General features: G+C 40.1%; 1 protein-coding gene across 3 annotated transcripts in view; it reads left to right on the forward strand.

The window, feature by feature from the left end:
• Positions 1–21,663, forward strand: part of CBLB (Cbl proto-oncogene B) — a 130,340-nt gene that overhangs the window by 75,934 nt on the left and 32,743 nt on the right. For all 3 annotated transcript variants that reach the window (XM_037378251.1, XM_037378253.1, XM_037378252.1), the window contains exons 5-10: positions 3,174–3,330; positions 7,548–7,669; positions 9,949–10,086; positions 11,652–11,739; positions 14,054–14,185; positions 18,041–18,244. In XM_037378251.1, the coding sequence (XP_037234148.1) occupies positions 3,174–3,330; positions 7,548–7,669; positions 9,949–10,086; positions 11,652–11,739; positions 14,054–14,185; positions 18,041–18,244 (841 nt within the window). The remainder of the gene's footprint in view (positions 1–3,173; positions 3,331–7,547; positions 7,670–9,948; positions 10,087–11,651; positions 11,740–14,053; positions 14,186–18,040; positions 18,245–21,663) is intronic.

Below are 21,663 nucleotides of genomic sequence, written 5' to 3' on the forward strand. Positions count from 1 at the left end.
TAGACAAGTGTCCACAGGTCAGCCTAGTAGCACGAGGCATGTGCAGCCTCCCTCCAGCGCAGGGTATCATTACGGCGTGATGCAACAAATATTACAAGAACAAAGATCTCTGAAAATATTTATAGGAGATACCTTCTGTGGTTCAGGAGCAGAACACTGCAGGCAGGATTTCATTACATGCAGGATCCTATTTTTTCTTTCTATAAAGGCAATCTTTTTTTCGTGTTCAAATAGATATAGATGTATCTATATATCTATTTAAACAACAGTCTAAGCATGCTATTAACTAGGACAGTCCCAGTCTCTACTGTGGTTTGACTGGTCCTGTTCCCTTCCCACTGCCCCTCCCCAAGCAACTAAAATCACTATTTAGATTTGAATAATGAAAAGGTGGCCTCAAAAGCTGTATGTCCCCTAAACCAGAAGAAAACAACAGCGGTGAAATGTTAACTCAAACAGAAAGTTAACTCGCCAGCCAACTCTGAAAGGCTTTTTCACCCATTTGTGGCCGTGGGAAGCCACCTGCCTGGTCCCTCCGGGATCTCTGCCGGAGGAGGATGCTTCCCGGTGTGCCTGAGAGGTCCCAGATCTTGGTGCTGGAGGAGCAGGAGGAGGGATGCTGCAGAATCCTTCACCCTCTGAAGACTCTGCATCACCCTCGTTTTGAGTGAGTGCCTGCTGCCTGCAAGGCATCAGAAGAGTGCAGCGACGAGAGAGAGAGGTTGGAGGAGAAACGAACCCTGCCTGGTGCTGTTTCTAAGTGTTCGGGAATGATAGCTGTGTAAAAGCAGCTGCTGAGAAATAGGAGTGAATGTGTTTCAACAACCAGTTCTCACCTTACGAATATGGAAGGTAGAAGAACTATTCCACAGAGCTGCAGAAAACCAAATATCTACTCAATTTAGTGAATTTTAAATTAGGACCACCACTTTTTTGGACACTTCTTCCCAGAGAAGTCCCACAAAATAACTGTAATGTTGTTCCATTATCTATGCACTCATTTCCCATCACTTTGTTTCTGTCTTAGCCAAAGTACTAGCCAACAGATCTCTAAAACCACATTCTCCTGAAGACTTTTTGTTTGGTTGGTGGGGTTTTGGGGGTGTAGGGCATTAGTCAAGAGAGAGCGAGAGATCCTACTTATCAATCACATCTAATGAGTAAGTTTTCATGAGACTGTCTCAGGTGAGGCTTGAAAAAGCAGTTCTTACGGTGTAGTGTGACTATAATAATTCATGGTAGAGTGTTGGGTTTTATTTAAGGGTTATTGTCTTAACCCTTCAAAAAAAATACAGAACAACAAAACAAACAAAACCCTCAAACAACCCCTACCACCCCCCCAAAAAACCAAAACAAACAAACAAAAAAACCCCCCAAACTTTTCTAACCCCGTTTCAGTGTGATCGGGGTGTTATAGCCATTTAGGGTGGTTTACAAAGAGAATCAGAAAACATTTCAGAGCCACAGTTACAGGAACTAAATAAGCAGTAGGCACTTGAACTAAGACAACTTTAAGACCACAAAAGCGCTGATGTTTTCCAGCTTTGTTCTCTGAACTTAGTGCAATGTTTCATTCTCTCTCTACCATAATCAAATTTTGATGTGCATTCTTTCTTAAAAGGCATCTGATGTGGTATCTCTCTTCAGCTCTTTGTGGTTTCCTGTTTTTCATACGCAGATGAAAGTATCTGCTGAGATCTATTGAACTTCGCATTTTATCATTTATGACTTTCTCAATATAAGCCTCCAAGTAACAAGTAGATTTCTTTGCACTTACAAATCTAGCCAATGCCTGATACAGTAGAATTACAGGAGCGTGTCTTTAGTGTTGTACTTCAAATTCCTACTTGTTTCAATTTAGGTCAACTGCATAATATTTGTTTTGCAGGACCAACTTCATACAGCTGGTCTCCACACACACACACCCCCCCCCAGTACTGTACTAGCAAGTAGTAAACATTTCTGTATAAGAAAATAATTAGAAAACCTGGAATAAAATATTTTGACTCATAAAAAAATAAGGCAATATGATCTAGTAAAAATTGCAAGAAATATTGGTGAGTTTGAGACACGTGTCTTATAATTTTAACAGTTATTATCAAAATATTACTGTGAATGTGTGAGAACTTGTGAAGTCCTGAAAATAGTTACATATTAGTTATATTTTGGTTAATTAAAACATTTTTAAAATAGCATATAATCTGCTGTCAGTGTCAGGAGAAATTTTAAGAGAAGGTGTTAACGGTTGTGCAAAACTTGGGTGAGACCTTAATGGCATGACAAGAAGAACTGCTATTAATGAACAATTTATCATGGTTTTAAGAGCGATAAAATAGAGTACTTCCAAGGGATCAGCCTTGGGTTGATTCCGAATACAAGCACTTGGTTGGCAAAATAACTAACCTGCGGTTTCTCTGACTGTGCAAATAGAAACTGAATTTGGCAGAACATGGCTTTGTATTGGAGAGGGTAACTTTAATTTCCTTCTATTCTGATTTCCCACCTTTTCCCACATTCACTACTGTCTGCAAAGACTCCCTGTCCTGCAAGAATGTGTGAAGGTGAAGATCTGAGAAGATGTGTCTTCTCATACTCGTCTAACTGCCATGGGCTGTGTTGGACCAGTGTCAGCGGGATCTGGTCGATTGCTATCATATTACTTGACCGGCGTTTATGAGCTTTAGCTATAAAAAATGTCATCACAGCAGATATACTACATTAATGCTTATCATTCTGAGAAGGGAGGCTGTGAAGAAAGGGGTTCCTCGCCCAGCCCAGAGGCGGCCCTTTACGCTCCCCTTGGGAGGGTGTGAGGGCGCTTGCTACGCCTGCTTGGTAGGGTATTTCGGTTTCTGCAGTGTTCTTTTTGTTGTCCTCCTAAGGAAGCCTGAATATTTATAATTTTAAATTTTAAATAAATAAATGACACTTTGATTAACCATATTTAAAGGAAGGCAAACCATTCTTTCGTTTTCTTAAGCTGCTTTAAGAAAACTTGATTGTTGAGGGGTTTTTTTGGTTGTTTGTTTTTTGGTTGGTTTGGGATATTTTTGTCTGTAGAGAAACCAAATTAAGATTCCACTTCTTTCAAAGTCCATTTCTGGTGTCTAAATAAGGTATCAAATCTTAAGTATGTGGTTTTATTAAATTTATTACTTCTAACCCTCTCACAGAACTATAGTGCCATGGAAAGTGTTCAGGCAGTGCCTTCATGAAGTTCATCAGATAAGCTCTGGTTTGGAAGCCATGGCTCTTAAATCTACTATTGACCTGACCTGCAATGACTACATTTCAATTTTTGAGTTTGATATCTTCACTAGATTATTTCAGGTAAGAAAACTGTAGATGCTTGTGTGAATGAGTGAACCTTAGTGCCCTGAGGCAAGTACCTGTGGCTCAAGGAACCAGGTTATTTGGAAAAACTGAAAAAACTGAAACACTGCAATTCAGAAATGAATTGTGCATGGTTTTTTTAGTCCCTCAGAGATGTTCGGGCATCAGTACCATCTGAAAAACTGGAAACATCCAGCAACGCCTGCTACATTTCAGCACATGATTAGTGCAATCACAATATCTTTGTGTTTGCTGCTTAATTTACTTTTCACTATTCTTAAATGCATTCCTAGAACTGCAGGCCTTCAGGTACTTGCCTAAGTTTTACTTGTGTTTTTATTGTGCTTTTGAATGTGTATATACTTACTTGAAGTGTTTCTACAAACACATAAAGGAAGTTTCATATGACTGAGGTTTTTAGGCTAAATGTAGGCCAGACTTTTCTTGATGAATGTATTTTTGCCATTAATGCTCTGTTCTTTATTTACAATAAGGGACTGTCTTTGGGAATAGAGTTAATTATATTACTGTAAATAAGTAGTATTTATCTGGAATAAGCTTGTACATATGTTACATGCCTATGTTGACATTGTGTCCCTTCTACAGAATACTCTTGAATATTTTAGTCAATACAGAAGGCTGTGCTGGTTTGCATCCATATTAGATGTATTGACTCTGAATTTGTTACTTTGGGTATTTCTTTTGTATATAGGAACATTTAAGGTGTACAGACATTTATTTGATCACTTACTTTCTTTACCCTGTACAGTGACAAACTGGTGCCACAGCCTTGAGCTGCATTTCTTTACCCTGTACAGTGACAAACTGGTGCCACAGCCTTGAGCTGCACTGGGGGGGGGGGGGGGGGGGGGGGGGGGGGGGGGGGGGGTAGATTGGGTATGAGGAAAAAATTCTTCACTGGAGAAGGCTATCGAGCACTTAGGGGCACGGTTTCAAGGGAGACTTGGCAACGATAAGCTAACGGTTAGACTCGACCACCTTAAAGGTCTTTTTCAACCTAACTGATTCTATGATTGTGCTTTTTCCCGTTGGAGGTACGTTCAAAATACCAATTTTGTGTCAAAGCCTGGGCCGTGTGTTTGGTCTCTTTTCCATGATAATCTCTGTTTAGCTTTCTTGGGTTTGCTGCTATGGGAAAGTGTGCCATTACAAAATTGATACTAAGATTTGGCATGAGATGATTAAAGTTTTTAGTTTACGGAGTTTTGATTTTGATCATCTCCATTCTGAGTCAAAACTGTATCACAGTTGAAAATGTTACAGTGTAAGTGATCTGTATAACTTAACCACAGACACTGGTCACTTACTAAAATGTGCACAGGTCGTGGAGGTTTGAACAGAACTTTGGGGTTCTCTTTGCTGAAGTGATAAACTAGAGAATATAGATCACTGCATTATGCTGCTTTAGCAAAATCCCCCTGCCCTTTGTCCTTTGTGTGGAGCTCGATGGGATCAAGCATTCCTGTCCGAACGTTGCTGCCTTGGGACCAGTTTCTACTCTGCCAAAAGCTTCTCCCTTTTGCTCAGTGTTTGGCTAACGAATACGGTGTTCAGGTTAGTAACCGGGCACAATCTTGATCTCAGACTTGACTGTAAAATATCTGAGGCCTGTTGGCTGCAGCGTACATGCCTATGAAATGCATTTATTTAAAGTTTCTTTCTGTAGGATTTTTCCCCCTAAACATTTTGCTTACCAATAACAGCAGGGTTCGGGTTTGTGGTTTTGTTGTTGTTTTGTTTGTTTGGTTTTTTTAATCTGTACATCAAGTGTAAGATTAAATGAGAAGTCACTGATCTGAGAAGTAAGTTTGTTCCAACCCTATGTGGGCTCCTATAGATTGCATTAGTATCAGGACAGAAGCCTCAAATGAGATTTATTTTCCTTTTTCTGTGAGCTGATGAGTATCTATTTGCATTAGTTTCTTTGTGAGGCTGTAGCTGGTTTGATTCATTACAGAGCCTGGTGCTGGAGAAGGGGGATCAGCAGTACCGATATGGGTAAGGTGAGCAGGCTGGTTAGGATTAACTTTTAATTTAACTGAGAACAAGAAGGAGAATTTTTGCCGAACAGATTACCAGCGGGTGCGATAGCCGCATAACTGTTGAAGTGAACTCGCCCTGAACTCGCCCTGAGAACCTCTCCCAGAGGTTACATTTTACTTCTCTAGTTTTTAAATGGCTTCTGTAATGATGTGTGTGTACGCCCACGGAGAGAAAATCCCAATTGCTTAAGTAATCAAAGCACTGTTTTGCCAACTGCGGGTTGTGTTACAGATAAGCTACCTTTAAAGTGATGCAGAAAGCAAGACTAGTTTTTACGGAGATCCTGTGAAAGGGGAGTTGCTCCCCCTGCCTCCCCACGGCATGCAGGCACAGCTGTGGGTGCTGTGTTCCCTGGCCAGGGATGAAGTGAGCAGGGCAGAAGGTGTAGATGCTTGGAAGGAAGGGGACTCCATTCTGTCACTGGTAACATCTTCAGTTATCCTTTTATGCACAAATATTTCCATAGAAGAGAAAGTGTACAGATATTTTCCCATTTGACATTTCTGCTTTTGTAATTTATATAAATTTATATATATACACAAATGTGTGCGTGTATATATATATACATTGAAAACTCTGTGTTTGTGTGCACAAGGCAAGATATGAGTCCTTGCGCTTTGATTTTTTCGGTCATGCAGTCCCATCATTTTCTAGATTCAGCAGTAGTGTGACACTCTGTAGAGAGTCCAGGCATGTGGGGAAGACGTTGCCCACTGTCAACCTAGGAGCCTGACGGTTGTGATTAACCAAGGAATTTGCATGCTACTTGAATTTATTTCATAATGTACTGTAGCGAGCCTTTATATCCCGCAGTTCAACAAAACATCAAAGCACTGAGCGTTGGATCATCCTTTGATTTACGTGCATGCACTGGAGTGACACGGCAGGAGAAGGAACGTTGTGTTTTTGGGAGGGAAGCGTCAGTGTTGCTGTGGTGAAAGGGGAAGAGTCAACTCCCTCAAACTCCCTTTTTTCTCTGGAGCAACCACAGTGTTTCGTGTGGTGAAGCCTTCTGGCATCCACTGCTGGTGAGGGCGCAGAGGAGCTGGCAGGGTGCAGTGATGCGTTTAGGATTGTGATTTCTTTTTCCCCTTTTCTACAAATTTGAACATGTGAAGTTTCTTGTGGACTCTGTGCTGAAATGTGTCTGATTTGAAGAGGTAATAATTGTAAAACGGGTGTTCACCCATGTTTAAGCAGTGGTTAGGGTTTGCCTGGGAAATGAATCGTAACCTCAGGCAGCAGCGTTGGGATGCGCTGCCCAAGTATGTCACGCGGGCATTTGCCCCGTGCCTTGCCAGCCCTTGGAAGCCCTTGTCAAGGGGATTTGCAGGGCACACGAGAACACCAGCCTCTTCACTCCTGTTGCTTCACTTCACCTCCCTTGATCTTTTGACAAATACACACAAAAAAAAAATCTCCAAACCATTCAGAGGCAGGTTTTTGTGTCTCCGAATGCTGGCAATGAACACTTAATATATTTGTATGAATCCACTACTTCAGACCCATCCTTCATGTACAGAAAGGGCTGTCCTGTATCCTTCGCAGAGGTGGTGTATTGGGCGTGTGTCGCTGAGTTTTCGGGAACATTTGCTATTCAGGTCAGCAAGGACTGTGGTGAAGTACAGTCAATATATGTATTGTTTGCTGGTTGTAATACCATTATGCTAACTGAAGAAATCACGAAGTAGAGAATAAGAAAATAAATGACAGCTGAAATTAGTGGCTTTGTTAGGCTTCATTTGTTAATGTTACTTATCATTACCTATGGAAGTGCCCCAGGACCTCTCAAGAATAGGCTTAACTGTGTGTTGATTAAGCCATCATGGAGCCGTGCTCTCCAGGTTCTAACTAAACACGAAGTTTAATACATTAGCTACAAATAGGCGATTCTGTAAATTCAGGTTCTTCAGAATCTTTATCTAAAAATTTATACTTGATGTTCTTGGAGTAATCCCTTTGAAGGAAACCTGGGAGCGAATCAGGGTGTGTAGGATGGTCTTTTGTACTGTTTAGACCTTAACCACAAGTTCTTGTTTTTCAGCTGAAGCTAAACCACGGTAGGTCTCCCTGACAAATTGGCTTGAGTTTCATTAGAAACATGTAACTACCTGGCTGCATCTGTTTAATTGTTTGTCTTCGGTTTTCAGCCGTGGGGTTCAATCTTAAGGAATTGGAACTTCTTAGCTGTGACGCACCCTGGCTATATGGCATTCCTGACGTACGATGAAGTGAAGGCGAGGCTGCAGAAATACAGCACTAAGCCTGGGAGGTGAGAAGCTGCGCTGATCATTGCTTCCCAAATAAACTTGCTCTCTCAGAAGCTACATAATTTACTCTAGGTTCATACTTCTGTACTGTGTGATACTTAATGCTCACTGCAAAATGGAAGGAGTGAATCTTTGGCTTTTTCTTTTTGGTAACAGGGTGAATCAGAGCCGTAGTACATTTGGGGGTTTTATACTTGTGATTTTATTGGTATCAAAAGGTATTTTTAAAAACAGCTTTTACTACTAAAGCTCTGAACTCCACAGTCAAAAAACACTGACCTTTTACATTTTAAGACATAGGAATTTTGTAAACACGACCTGGTTTTTATGCCATAATTCTCCTACAGTGCTATGTAGCAAAAAAATACTGTATTATCACAAGAAAGTCTAAGTGAGTACAAATAAACAGGAAAAAAATTGAAATTACATTGCTTTTCCTTTCTTCTTCTGAATTAGGTACAATAAGCAATGTGTTCTGGAAGAGCATACTTGAAAATATAAATTGCTTTTCAAAATTTGCATTAAATTGCTGCTCAACAGTAAAGTAAAAGTAATCTTAACATTTTCCATGGTAGCACACCTAATTATGAATTTAGTCAGTGCTTATGTGTTCCTTTTATGTTCATACATTTTTTTCCTTTGCCAGTAATGATTGTGTATCCCATAATCTGCACCTGGAAAAGGAATCTGTCAGATTAAATATCATGGCATGTAGAGTTTTTTAATAATTTCTGTGTAGTGCTATGCATACTGAATTATTCAAAAGGAACTTTTACTGTTTGTGCCACTTCTGCTGTCCTGGAGGAACATCCCTGTCAGTTAGGAAGCTCTTTCCCCCTGATGTCTCCTTGTCTAACTTTGCTCTGGGGTCACATGTGTACGTAGGTAAAAGTATGTCATTTTGAAACTTGTTAGAGAAGTCTAGCAACAGTTATACCCGTATTCTGTACTTAGTTTCTTTTGATTTTTAGCAAACAATATGTTGTTAAGTTGCCTGCCTGGTCCAGTCCATATATACAAGAATCTGTTTTTTCCAGCAGAGTAACATTGAACTGCAGCAGTCGGATAACAAGGTTGATTTTGAGAGCGGTTGCTATACTTGCTGTTTTCTCTATTATTAATTCTGATTCTGTGATTCTAAAAAAGAAGTAATAGAGGAATTATCCAAAGCTGCCTCTATGTTCCATGTAAATAGAGAGTTAGTTTTAAGATAACTTTCTATTGCACACCAGAAAATTACTTTCTGAGTCACTTAGGTGAAATGCTGAGTGTGAAAGAGGAGATACGAAGTGAAATTGGTTCTTTAATCTAAAACATCCTGGAAATCACCAGATTCTGTTGAAATGAGTAGTTACTACTTCAGTGTAAGGTTGGCCCCACTGAAGGTTTTAAGAGCCATGCCAAACTTCAGGGACGCTAATATTTCTCATTTTAAACAGTTTGGAAGGAAATAAACTATAGATGTGTGATTAAGAAAAGCTGCTCTATAATACAAAATCGAGTTTGTGGTATTTCACTGTGGGATGCTTCTCTGAGTGAGGTTTTTGCATATGAGATGGTGTCTGACATGGAAAGGACCAGAGTTTGTAGAAAAACTAAACATGCCTGATACCGTTGCCTATAATTTTCCTTTTCCTCCTGCTGTGCTCCCTGCCTACCTCCTGTATGCTCCCAGCTATCACCTGCAGCACACAGAAGTATTTAAGTTTAAGTCCAGTTGGCTTGGTATTATCTAGTATTTTCTGAAGAAGTGATATTTCTTCTGTCCTGTGCACCACCTCGGGTGCCCACAGACTGGTGTTGCTAGTAAAGGGGGGTTTATTATTTGTCGTTCACATTTCTGTTGCATCTAAAGATGTTTTATGTTTCCCCTTCCATTCATTCAGGTTATTAGCCTTTATATGCACCCAAAATGTATGTTGTAGCTATGGACACTTGACAATACAATATGCTGTTCTTGAGCAAGTTTTTGGGCATGTCTAAATGTACATGTTGGGGCTGCCCACAGGGAGTGCGCAGCTTTGAGAACTAACAAGCAAGCAAATGAGAAGCTGGGGGTAGGGTGCTACTGGTACCTTATTTCTGCCCACGAGGAACTGGCAGCATAAAAGATGCAGGTTTATTTAAGGTTGTACAAAGAACACGTGGCAGAATTAGGCATCTGACCCAAATCTTCAGAGACCTGACGCAGTGCCTTTACCAGAGGCCATCCTTGCGCTCTGCGCTGGTTTCGCGGGACTGTGATTAACGGTGACTTTTTATTCATCCTGTCTTTCTCAAGCTACATTTTCAGGCTGAGTTGCACTCGGCTGGGACAGTGGGCCATCGGGTATGTGACCGGCGATGGGAACATATTGCAGACCATACCTCACAACAAGCCCCTCTTTCAAGCTCTGATTGATGGCAGCCGGGAAGGATTGTAAGTGCAAATTCCTACAGGCACCATATGTACAAAATCCCGATTTCCTTGTTCTTCTAATGCTTGGGTGGGTAGCTATTAAAGATCTTTAAAAAACAGAGAATCTGGGATGTGGTGTTAACATTCCTTTGGAGTTTAAGGACCATCCCTTTTATCCATTTGAAAAACACCTGTTTCCAGGTAATTCCATTAACCAAAATTAATGAAAGTTAACCAAAGCTATATCTCATAGCAGATAAATTCCAGGAGAAAATAAAACTGGGCAGCTGTGACATTGATTCCTCCCCACCCCACCTAGTAAAAGTCCCAAATGCACTTAAGCTTATTGAACAATTACTGCTGCCAGTTACTCATGGGTCTAACTCTGGACAATCATTTGAAAGCTATGTAATTGCTTTTTTATTTATTGTGCGGCCTGAACATTCTCCAGGTTCTAATAGTTTACTGACAAGATTTATAATTATAAGAGAATCTAAGTTTGTAGGGAGTAGTAGTACAGTTTTACTAGGCTGGCTAGTTTTGGTGTCAGAACCTTTTCACTGGGATAAGTGTTTTGATATATCCACATGATCATGATGGTGAGGGGGGGTAGAGGGAAAGGAAAATTGATTAATCCTCAAAAAAGGATTGAGAAACCCTTTACAATCTTGAAGTTTTTCTCCATCCTGCACAGTGCAGTAATTATTTTTTTCCCCAGGTATGATGATTTCATACATGTAGTAACAAGCACCCTTATAATGGTGGTGTTTCAGGCAAAAACTGAGCAAAAAAACCCTAGAGCTGAGAATATTTAGTGCAGAGTGAAGATTTTGTACCCTATGTAAATACAGTTTACTCACAGCGTGACAACATCCTGACTTTCAAGAAACTCTTTCCATGTTAGAGGTAACATAAATCTGAATATAGAACACCTTAGGGTCTTTAATGTCATTTAATCTATTATTCTTAATTTCCCACAGGATCGAAATGCCCCCGTTGGTTCTTGCTTAAAGTCTAGTCTGCATCTTCGTTTCTGGGTGTAGATTCTTGTCATAAATTACACAGATTTATGTATGTCGTAATATACACAGATATAATATTATGAGACATATATATAAAATTGCATATATCATAATACACAACGATACACACAAAAGTTCATAACTTTCTGTTCTGCTCCATTGCTTGCAGTAGCCTATAGAGTCACCGAGCGTGATGCTCGCAGTGGGGAGATCACTAGGAGCACAAGCAAGTATAAGCTCGCTGTGAAATGAAGATGTAAAATAATATTCTGTTGAGCTACCTCCAGAAGGTTATCTGCTAATCAAAGCTCAGATGCACTCCGGTGGTAGCTGTGCATGCGATATCAAAATCCTTCCTGGGCTTTTATAAATAGGCTTGAGCATGTGTCAGGATGGGCATGTAGCGTTCAGTTGCGCCCAGGAAATAAGTTGCCTGAGGAAAGACGGTGCATTTTAGTTAATGTCTACTGGAACTTACTCTGCCCCTTTGAAATTTCAGTGGTATTGTTCAGCTAATAAAGCTCAAGAAATGTGGGTATTTATAACAATCTTCTTGTGATGCAGCTATCTGTTCCCAGACGGGCGAAGTTATAATCCCGATTTGACAGGATTATGTGAACCCACGCCACACGATCACATAAAAGTCACACAGGTATGTTGCAGAATCTGTCAGCTGTGTCTTAATTTCCACTTCCCTCAGTATCTCATCTAGCAGTGATAATAAGTTTATATTAAAATGCGAGAAAGAAATTCATAGGAGTGAAAATATGTTGTTGATAGAAGGGCTTAGATGAAGAACAGGATAATAATCGTTTGAACTCTAGCACTGGTTGTGACGCAGATGGCATGGCTTGGAAAATTTTGTTTATTCTAAGCCTCTTCCAAGTGAGAAATGTTATTTCTAATAACAGTTATTAAAGATTTTTCTGATATTTATGTTACAGGTTTCTGTAGCTTGGTGTTTCCTTGCTAATAGCAGATGGGAATACAGAAATGAAATCAAGATCAAATGATAATTTTGAAGCCTGAATAGGAATGGTACCGTTCGTTCACAGGTCCAGGAGGAAAAGCGTAGTTCATATATCACAAAGATACCAGTTCCAGGGTCTCTCTCCTTTCTTCTTTGTCTATTGTGCAAATTAAAAGAAAGATCAGAGAAAAGCAACAGAAATAATTAAGCGCCTAAAGGGAGTCACTTTGCAAAGAAAATTAGAATATGTAGATGTGTTTGTCTTGTTAAGTGATGATGTGATAAACCAGTGTTGCAGGTGTTTGATACTCAAGTAACAGGAATTAGCCAGCACAGGACAAACGCTTGATTAAAAATGTAGCTGAAATGAAGGTTCAGGTATACTGTGTAGAGCATTTTTCCTGACAGAAGCATCTGGAAGTCTTGAAAGTCAAGAAGAGGCACCAGACCAGGTCCCAGCCATGCTGTTGCAGGTGGGCTCCCGTTTCTGCCGAGCAGAGTGGGTGACCCGAACCTGCGGCAGTTTTGGGCGCTCCATGCGCTCCATCCCCAGAGGTGCTGTAGAAGAGAAGTATCCGTTACCGTCACTGGTATTGTCAGGAATGCCGTTGTGAAAATACCTGTTTCCTAAGTAAGAGAATGACTAAAAACAATTACCTGAAGAAAGCCTTGAGCCCTTCCACCTCTCTGACTTCCCTCTTCCCCCTCCAGTCTTAAAATAGCAACGAGAGAGTAATGCAGAGGCGTTAGCTAATTGTGCTGCACGGAACACTTTTCTATCCCCGTATCCTTAACTTTTCCCCAAGGAAAGGAAAAGCAGCTTAGCCAGTCTGAGTGTTTACCTTGTTCCTCACAGACCAGTCGTGGTGTATTCTGAATTCGCTGACTGAACCCAGTTGCTTCTGAACTGGGAGCTGTGAGGGCACCCTTAGTGCTAGTGGTAATTCAATGGATTCTGAACTGTGTGAACGCTGCCTTAAATAATACGTAACTGCAGGAGTTTAAAGCTGTCACTAGAGCTGCTTGAACTAAGAAAAGATGGTGTAAAGTGGCTGCAGGGCTGGGCTGCTGCGGATGGAGTCTTTGCAAGAGCTCCACTGAAGATGCAGAAGCATCTTTAGTACGTACTGACCACAGCTGCAGATATGAGCTGTCTTTTTTCTTTTCTCTCAGGTTTAGCCTTCTCTCCCCTCCCTTTACTCACCAGTAGCTACTTACTTTCCTGTGCCCTGGATTCTACTTATTTTAAGCTTTGAAAACAAACAAAAAGCTTGATTTTGACACAAATGCATTTGATTCCTAGTTCCCCAACAATACCTAATTCTAGAAAACTATTCTGGACTCAAGTTTTATCTGTTACTTACTCCTCCTGAAGGTGTTTTTATACCTTTGTGTCAGTTCTGTAAGGACAGTAAGCCCGGGCTGCTGGGTGCGTGGCTCGCCGTGCCACCCTGGGGAGCGTTCTTGCCTTGACAAGGGTTGTTTGCTTCTGCTGACCATCCTGCCGCACTGCATCATCGCTGCGTCGAAAGCCCTCTTGCTTGTCAGTTTTCAACCCGGTAACCTCTGTTAGTCCCAAACTCATGCCTAGCAAGGGAAACGCCCATTTTTTTTCCCCCGCTCATCACTTAATTTCTCACTTAGAGCTGTGTTCTTTATCTTTCTCTTAACTGAGACCAGGATGTATGCCTTGTATAGCAGTTACACGTGAGAAGACTTTGGAAAAGCTAATAGGCACAGATATTTTAAGCTTTTTTGGTAGCAGCTATTGTAGTATATCATGGGCTTGAAGAAGCAAAAAAAAAAAGTAAGGTGTTTCAGTAATCTTAGTGTGGCTTTTAAATACATCAGTAGGAGTACTTACCTTCACTACTAAGTAAAGCCAGTTGGAAAAGCAGGAACTTGGAGGAAATGTTTGTTGCTACTGGTGCTTAAAGATATACCCTGTGTACAAATCTCAGTAAAGAAATAACCACTTCACTCTCTTTTGTTACAGGAGCAGTACGAATTGTACTGTGAAATGGGCTCCACTTTTCAGCTGTGTAAAATCTGTGCCGAGAATGACAAGGACGTGAAGATAGAGCCTTGTGGACACCTCATGTGTACGTCGTGTCTGACAGCGTGGCAGGTACTGTCGGAGCTCAGCTGGTGCGGAAGGGGGTGGGTTTCTCTGTTACATCCCTGTTTACAGTGCGGGTATATGTTTACTCCTCCAGTTACTTACAGTTACTCAGTAAGATGGTTCAGGGACATACATACATATTTAAAATTATAAACATTTTCATTTTTTGGACCAAGATCTGGGTCGGGAAGCTCCAAGAATCATTAAAATCTGACTTGTAGGCTTGCCGAGGCCACTTACTGACTGCTGCAAAGTGGCAGCTCTTCCCTGAGCGCAGGATCTATGCGGCTGGCGAAAGCTGGCGCCTGGTGCCCGGCCAGCCTGCCCGGGCGCTTCGTGGTGCCGTCAAAAGGCACGGAGGGGACAGCTGGGGGCTGGGAGCAGGTGACGGAGAAGGCAACGTTTTGTAAGGAGATGGGATGTCTTTGGGAGGAGGATTCAATCAGTTCTTCAAGTCATGAAACAGCCTGTGGAAAAGCACGCTTAGGATGCTTGTGCTTCATGTTAACAGCATGCAAAGCACTAGATGACCTAGCTTTACGTTGGGGTTGTTGGGGTGAGAGGTTGAATGGAGGGGAAACCCTGATCTCTCAATGTCATTTACAGAAGATTCTGAAACCCACACGAGACCCTCTGGTGACACAGGTTGGTGTGTTTTGTCCAGCTTGTTCATGGACATTCCCATCTGTGGGGGAGGGGGGGCTGGTGCCTTTAGTTCAGCGCAGGCCACAAGCATTTGGCTTAAGAATTAAAGGCAGAGGCCATTCCTCGTTACAGCTTCAGACTCTCCCCTGACGGGTGCTCCTGGGACTGCTCTGCCTCCTTCCCCTGCCCCTGTCCTTTTCTGTGGGGAGGAGTAAGGGCCATCGCGTTCGCATATGGTCCACCATTACGCACCAGTCCTTGGTTACAGGTGAGGCGAGAAGAGTAGAAAGAATCCATAACTCTAGTCCATTTTTGACCTGGGTTTAAATGAGTTAATTCGGTTAATGTGTTTTCATTGTCATATTTGAGATATGACATACAGGACTAAAGTTTTTTCTTTTCAGATTCCTAATTAAGAAATCATCACTGGCAGGACAACACGATTTATCAGAAGTATCATTTGAGTTTTTCTTCCCTTAGCAATAAAGCTTGCTGACAAGGGAGTGTTCTCAGTGTCTGACTTTGTGTTCTTCCTGAAATTTGAGTTTGCTGCTCCAAACACACATCTTTCAAATTGTCCGCAGATCAGAAATTCTGAGAAAATTCCATTTTAGACATACCTGAATAAGAATATTTGTCTCAGTACTAAGCAGCTGCTGAGCTGGAACAGTATTTCTCATCTCAGGAGTACCCTTCCTCTGTTCTTACCAGTTTCGTTCTGAATGACAAACATAGAGATGTAACTATGTTAAGCTTTCACTTAAAAAAAAATCTGAAATTCTGAGGTCTGTAGCTTTTTGGGCTTTTTTTGGTGGGTTTTTCTTTGCTTAGCTGAAAGGACTAAGCAAAAAGACTGAAATCTTTGTACCTTTGGTTGCTGGGTGTCTCACAGCATGGTAGCAGCATGTTCTAGTCTTGTGCCAGTGATGTGCTCCAGTTTTGGAGACTTCAGAAGCTAAGGTGGTCAGTGCTTTGGCCAGTGGTAGGGGTTCAGGAAGAGGACAACAGAGTATTGTAGGCTCAGAGAACTGGTGTGTTTGAAAGCATCAAGCTTCATCAGAACATTGCAACCAGCTGTAATCAGCCAGGTACATTTTGGACTTCATTACAATTTTAACTTTTGTATAATTAGCGAGGCAATGAGGAAATATTGCACCGTAACAGCATCAGCTGTTGCAAGCTCCTGGTGGGCTAGTGTCTAATTGGAAGCATAATGGCTCATTAGGTGTGCCTCAAGAGGTCCAAGACAGATGTTTTCACTAAGCAGAAAAAAAATGAGTAAGTAACATCAGACCTGCACAGAATGCTAAGGGTGGTTTGGAGTTGTTCACCTTTTTGGAGATCAGCCTCTCAAATAAGACTTACTTTAGCTGTGTCCTTTTTGTGTTATGCAACAGGAGTAAAATATCATTTTCTTCCACAGAAATCTGTTCTTGTCTAAAAATACGACACGTCTGGACTTGATTCTAAAATCATATGGGCATATATGCTGCACTGTGAGGTTCACAATAGCTATCCTCTCAGTGTTGTAAATAACCCTTCTGTGGGCATGGACAAACATGTATTCATACAGACATCTCGGATCTCTGCTTTAATTCCCCAGCTGGTACCATACAGTTGATTACAAGTGTCTGCTGTATATACACACCATATGTATATATACATATGTATATTGGTTCCCCAATATATTTTGGTGAACTTAGTGCTTCTGAAAAGAGAGGAAGGAAGCTGCTAGCGCAGAACTAGCTGATAACACAGATATGATAAGGCCTTGAAAATGAAGAGTTCTGTGCCTTGTCTGTAAGGCTGTTTTTAGAAAATGAAACTGTAAAGAGTTGCATGCGTAAGGGAGGATTTATGTTCTACAACAGTGACTACTTCAGTAGGTCCATATAATTTGCAGGCACTCTTAGACATAGTAAGTGATGTTTAGTAGTCCTTTGTAATTAGGATGCAAGGCTGCTAGAAGTAGGTTACATATAAAAATCCAGTACTAACCATGCAGATAGGTATGACTTGTCAGGAGACATCCTTTATAGATTTCTGCCCTTGGGATACGGTTCTTCTGCAGACTGTAAAATCATCTGTCAATTTAGTAAGACTGGCAAGTGTCAAGATAAAAATAATCCTGGAAAAAAATTTAAATCTTCTCCTTAGAAATCAAAAAGCTGTGCTTGCTTAATGGTATTTCAGGATAGGTAGGTTTAGAATTGATTTTGGGGTTTGTGTCATTTTAGCTTTCTGTCTACCTGACTGCAAATATGGCACAATGTGATTTCTCAATTCAGATTGAGTTATCTTGATCTCTCAAAAAGCTTCAGGGCTCTTTTGGGTACGGTTTTCCTTTTTTTTTTTTTTTTTAAAAATAAAAATAAAAATCAACTCTGCATTGTGTCTCTTGATGGAAAAAATTCTTTATAAGTGCTTGAAAGACTTCTCTCCAATTTTTTTTTTGGTTCATTACTAGCCTGAAATCTACTTTAAAGGCTTTTTGGTTACTTCTGACAAGGAAAAAAGTATTTCTGAAATTAGTAAAAGGAATGAAAATACGGCTACTTGAAAATCATTTAACACATTGTACTGCTTAGAAGTTAAAATTCAACTAATTCTTTTTTCTGATAACATGTGAAAATAGTTCCTTGTTTAGGTAATTTATTGAAAATATTGTGCAAGCCTCTGGTTTGTTACTTAAACATGTCAAAAAATTATTGTAGCTTTAGGTGTTGGATATGCATATTGCTGAATGATGGCAATATCTGGACTGTATATATGTTCTTTAGAGAATAACAGCTGCATACCCTGAAGCTCATCTGCATTTGCTAACTCAAAAAGAAGTGCTTTATATAATAAAATACATTATATCTACGCACCTCGCCTTCCTTCTTCTGAAGAAATAGAAAAAAATTTATTCTTAAAGGCAAGGTGTTGTCTCCTGACCTCTAATACTAAGACAATTACAATTTTGGTGCTTTGTAGAGGTACCGGTTGCATTTTTATTAGTTATTTTTAAGTGAAGCTTAATCTTTGTAAGAGAGAGAGCTCTAGAAGTGCAGTCATGTTACCATTTACTATAGTTCAATATCTGTGAACTTGTTCCTGTTCACTCCAGTCTGTCTTTACAAGCTCTTAGAGACCTGTTAAGGGCATTTTACTGCTTTTTAAATTACTTGTATTTTTAAGTTTTAAACTTTTATGTACTTTTTTGTCTTGCTGTAGGAATCCGATGGCCAAGGCTGTCCCTTCTGCCGCTGTGAAATCAAAGGAACTGAACCTATCATTGTGGATCCCTTTGATCCCAGGGATGAAAACTCCAGATGCTGCAGTATTATTGATAGCTTTAGTATGCCCATGTTGGACTTGGATGACGACGATGATAGAGAAGAGTCTTTAATGATGAATCGCTTGGCTTCAGTGCGAAAGGTAAATACTCAAGTACCGTACAACAGATAAAGCTGTGTGTTTGTAAATGAAGCTGCCAGTAATGTTAAACAACAAGAGGTTTCACTTCACGCTCTGCGTTCCAGCAACTCGCTGGACAGTTCTCTGGTTGAAAAAACAAAATCCGTCAATGTTGCAGCAGTAACACTGAAGTTGAATAGGAGAAAAAAAAACACATTTCCAGATTCTCAGCTGATATGAAGCGACTTAACTCTGTTTATAATGGAGGAAGCTTGAGTTTGCACAGCTGAGGCTTTTACCCAGATTACACTGCATGGAGAGTTCCCTGAATTTTTATTTGTAAGGAGCAAAAAAATTCATGTATGCAGAATATATTATTAGTTTTCTGCATGTATGTATATACATATGCACAGAATGTTTTAGGATTAAACTTGAATTTCTAAATATTATTAAATATTATTGCTTTGTAAAGGTGACTTGGAACCCAATTTGTATCGTACACAAGTAGCTTTTAATTATGTTTTATGTGAGTTGTCTATGACTTTTTACCCCTCTATTTTTAGTATTCAGTACTTTTAGTGGGAAAAATGTATCTGAGATTATTCATAGTGACTTTGTGTTTCAGGATGGTTCTTTGTCCTGAAACTATGTTAAATTCTGGTATTTTTCTTTGGTTGCAGGGGATTTTATTACTGATAAATAAGCACAATAGTTAACACAAGTTTATTTTATGTTGGTAGTTTTCACTATTGTATTTTAGCCTGGACTAGATGTTGTCATAGGCCACGCAACACTGAATTACAGTGCATTTTCTGTATTTTACCTTTTACTAAGGTCATCTAGATTGAATAGTTTCCTTGGAATTAATTCTGTAACATCTTACTCTTCCATTTCCTTATCACCGTATTTGTAAAAAAAAGTATGTTTCACTCTTGTATCTGAGGGTATCTGTCAGTTAATATACATACTTCTGATATCCTTCCTAACCTCTTAAGTCATATGAATCATTTTTGTGTTGTGCATGTAATAGAGCATGGCCCACTCCTGGGAACAGTTTATCCTTCCTCCCTGGACTGAAATTGCAGTCTGCAGCCTGACCTCTGTGAGATAGCCTGGAATTGATGGGCTTTTATAACACTATCACTTCCATGATAAGGCAAAAATGCATTATGCTTTTATCAAAAGAAGGAACAATAGGCTTTACTATAAGTAGTCTTGTTTTCAGTATCCACCGAGTGCTTGAGTGCTTTGCTGCTTGCTATTTTTATATCACTAATTTCATTGTTCGGTGAAAGAAACATAATTATCCCTGAAGTTTAGGAACAGCGTTTTCCACTGTCTGTTAACCTCTTGAAGTCCTTACTTGAAAATGTTGAGTTATCAGGCCATTTGGTGATTCTTACCTTCTGTTTTCTCCTTAAAATCGTTACCAGTGGTTGTACAGGGATGCTCTTAATCACCCCGCCAGTGTGGGACATGGCATTATTTATATGCAACTCCTTTTAGTACTGCCTTCATCAGCCATGTCCATTTCTTCTAATAATTTCTTTTTCCTGCAAAAGCATTTCTTCAGAGCCTGCTAGAAGAAATTCTTTTTTTCATCTACGACATTATGTAGGCTTTTTACTTGTTTTTGAATTTTTCCTTTGTTCCTTGTTAATGCTGTTAATGTGACCATGGTACTGCCTAATGGCTGACTGTTGTAGCCATTGGATTTGTTGAAGCAATAGAAGTTAGATGGCAAAGACAATAATTTAGTTCTTGCAGCTTACCTGCGGATACTGTGCTTACTGTGTAATCCCAGGGAACACATCTTTCAATTCTTATTTTATTGCAGGGTTTGTCTCATACTTTCTCAACATAAAGCTGCTAAATCCTTGAAAATCAAATGGGCTGATTTTGTCTCAAATCACCTGGCCAGACCATGTGGTATTACTGGGAATATCTGCTTTTGTGGCGTGCCTGGCTAGTAGTGAGCTGAGGCGGTAAACCTGCTGGAAGAGGAGAGTTCCAGAGGCGTGAAATCCTGATAAAAGTGACCGTGGAGCTTCACTGTGGGTTGCAGAACTGTTCAAATCAGTCCTTGTTGTCCTGAAAGACTTGTGAGAGGGGCACTGTTAGCACGTTTCTAAGCTGTTACTACCAGTTTGCACCGTCTTTGGGACCTGTATTGGATAGATATTCCTAATGCAATGAAAGCTGCAGCAAGCTCGTTGCAGAAGCACACACAGCGCAGTCAGGTTCGTCGCTGATTAAGGGGCCTGGGTGGGTTTTCAAGTGATCTCCTCTTGGCAAAATGAAAAGCTGAAAAACCCTTTCATGGAATTGTCACAGAAGACACAGATTTTTGTCACGTGCTGTACCTCTATGAATTATGAATGTAAGTTGGGTATCGGAAGAAGACCAGTTCTGCACTTTATCGCTCTGTCTCTGAAGCGTGCTCATTAACTGTAAGAGGTATCTGAATTAAGTCCCTGAGGAACCTCAGACTCGAAATTGCTTTAAGGAAAAGAATAGTCACGAAGCTACTTACTCATTCTTTAATGGAATGAGTAAATGGATACACTTTAAGAAAAGAGACTCACTCTTGCTAGGTAGGTGTTGTGTGTGAGTCAGCAGCAGCAGATCAGCTGCAACGGAGGCTTTAGCGAAACTCACTGCAATTAGTCTGTTTATCTGCCTCATCAAGCAGCTTATTCTTTTTCATTACTAATTTGTCTTTAGATACTTCTTTATGAAAGAAAGATGAAGAGTCGCGCCAAAGCCTCTGTTAATTGTCTCATCGCTGAGAAATTTCCAGTCCCATGGTATGAGATTAGCGACGGCAGTTACTGCCCGAAGCGATCCTTTTCTTGGCTCTATCCATTTGTGCTAGCCAAGCACAACATTATGAAAGGCACGTTTAAAAAAATGTGCAGATTACAGGCTCACGTAAATATTAAAAATGGCTTTTTCCATTTTTAAAGAGGGCATTTGAGTTCCTGGTAGACTGATTTTTCTTTATTTTTATTTATTGTTCCATAATGCTTAATATCCCATTATCCCAATGAATTATCTGTCACTTTACCTTGTATGAGACATTATGTGATACACTTTTAAAAAGACAGAAAGGAAATAATGAAAATGCATAGTGCAGGAGTTCTTGTTAAAGAGTAAGTAATATTGAATTCATAAGTGCTAAGGTAAAGTTTGATCCAAATAATACTACATGAAAATGTAGAGGAAGGCCTTAGCAGTATGCAAGACTAATGAGGTTTTCAATAGCTTAAGATGAATTAACATTCTCTAAAAGTACTTTCTTCTAACACTAGATGAAGTTACCTTGTCTGGGGAGTTACAATCTTCTCTGGAATTAATTTCCTAGCTGTCTGAATGCACCGAAGACTGACTTTGATTCTATTACTTTAAAATAGTTATAGGAAATTGTCAGACTGGGGGAG

The sequence above is a fragment of the Falco rusticolus genome, chromosome 2 (assembly GCF_015220075.1).
Source record: "Falco rusticolus isolate bFalRus1 chromosome 2, bFalRus1.pri, whole genome shotgun sequence".
Lineage (NCBI taxonomy): Eukaryota > Metazoa > Chordata > Aves > Falconiformes > Falconidae > Falco > Falco rusticolus.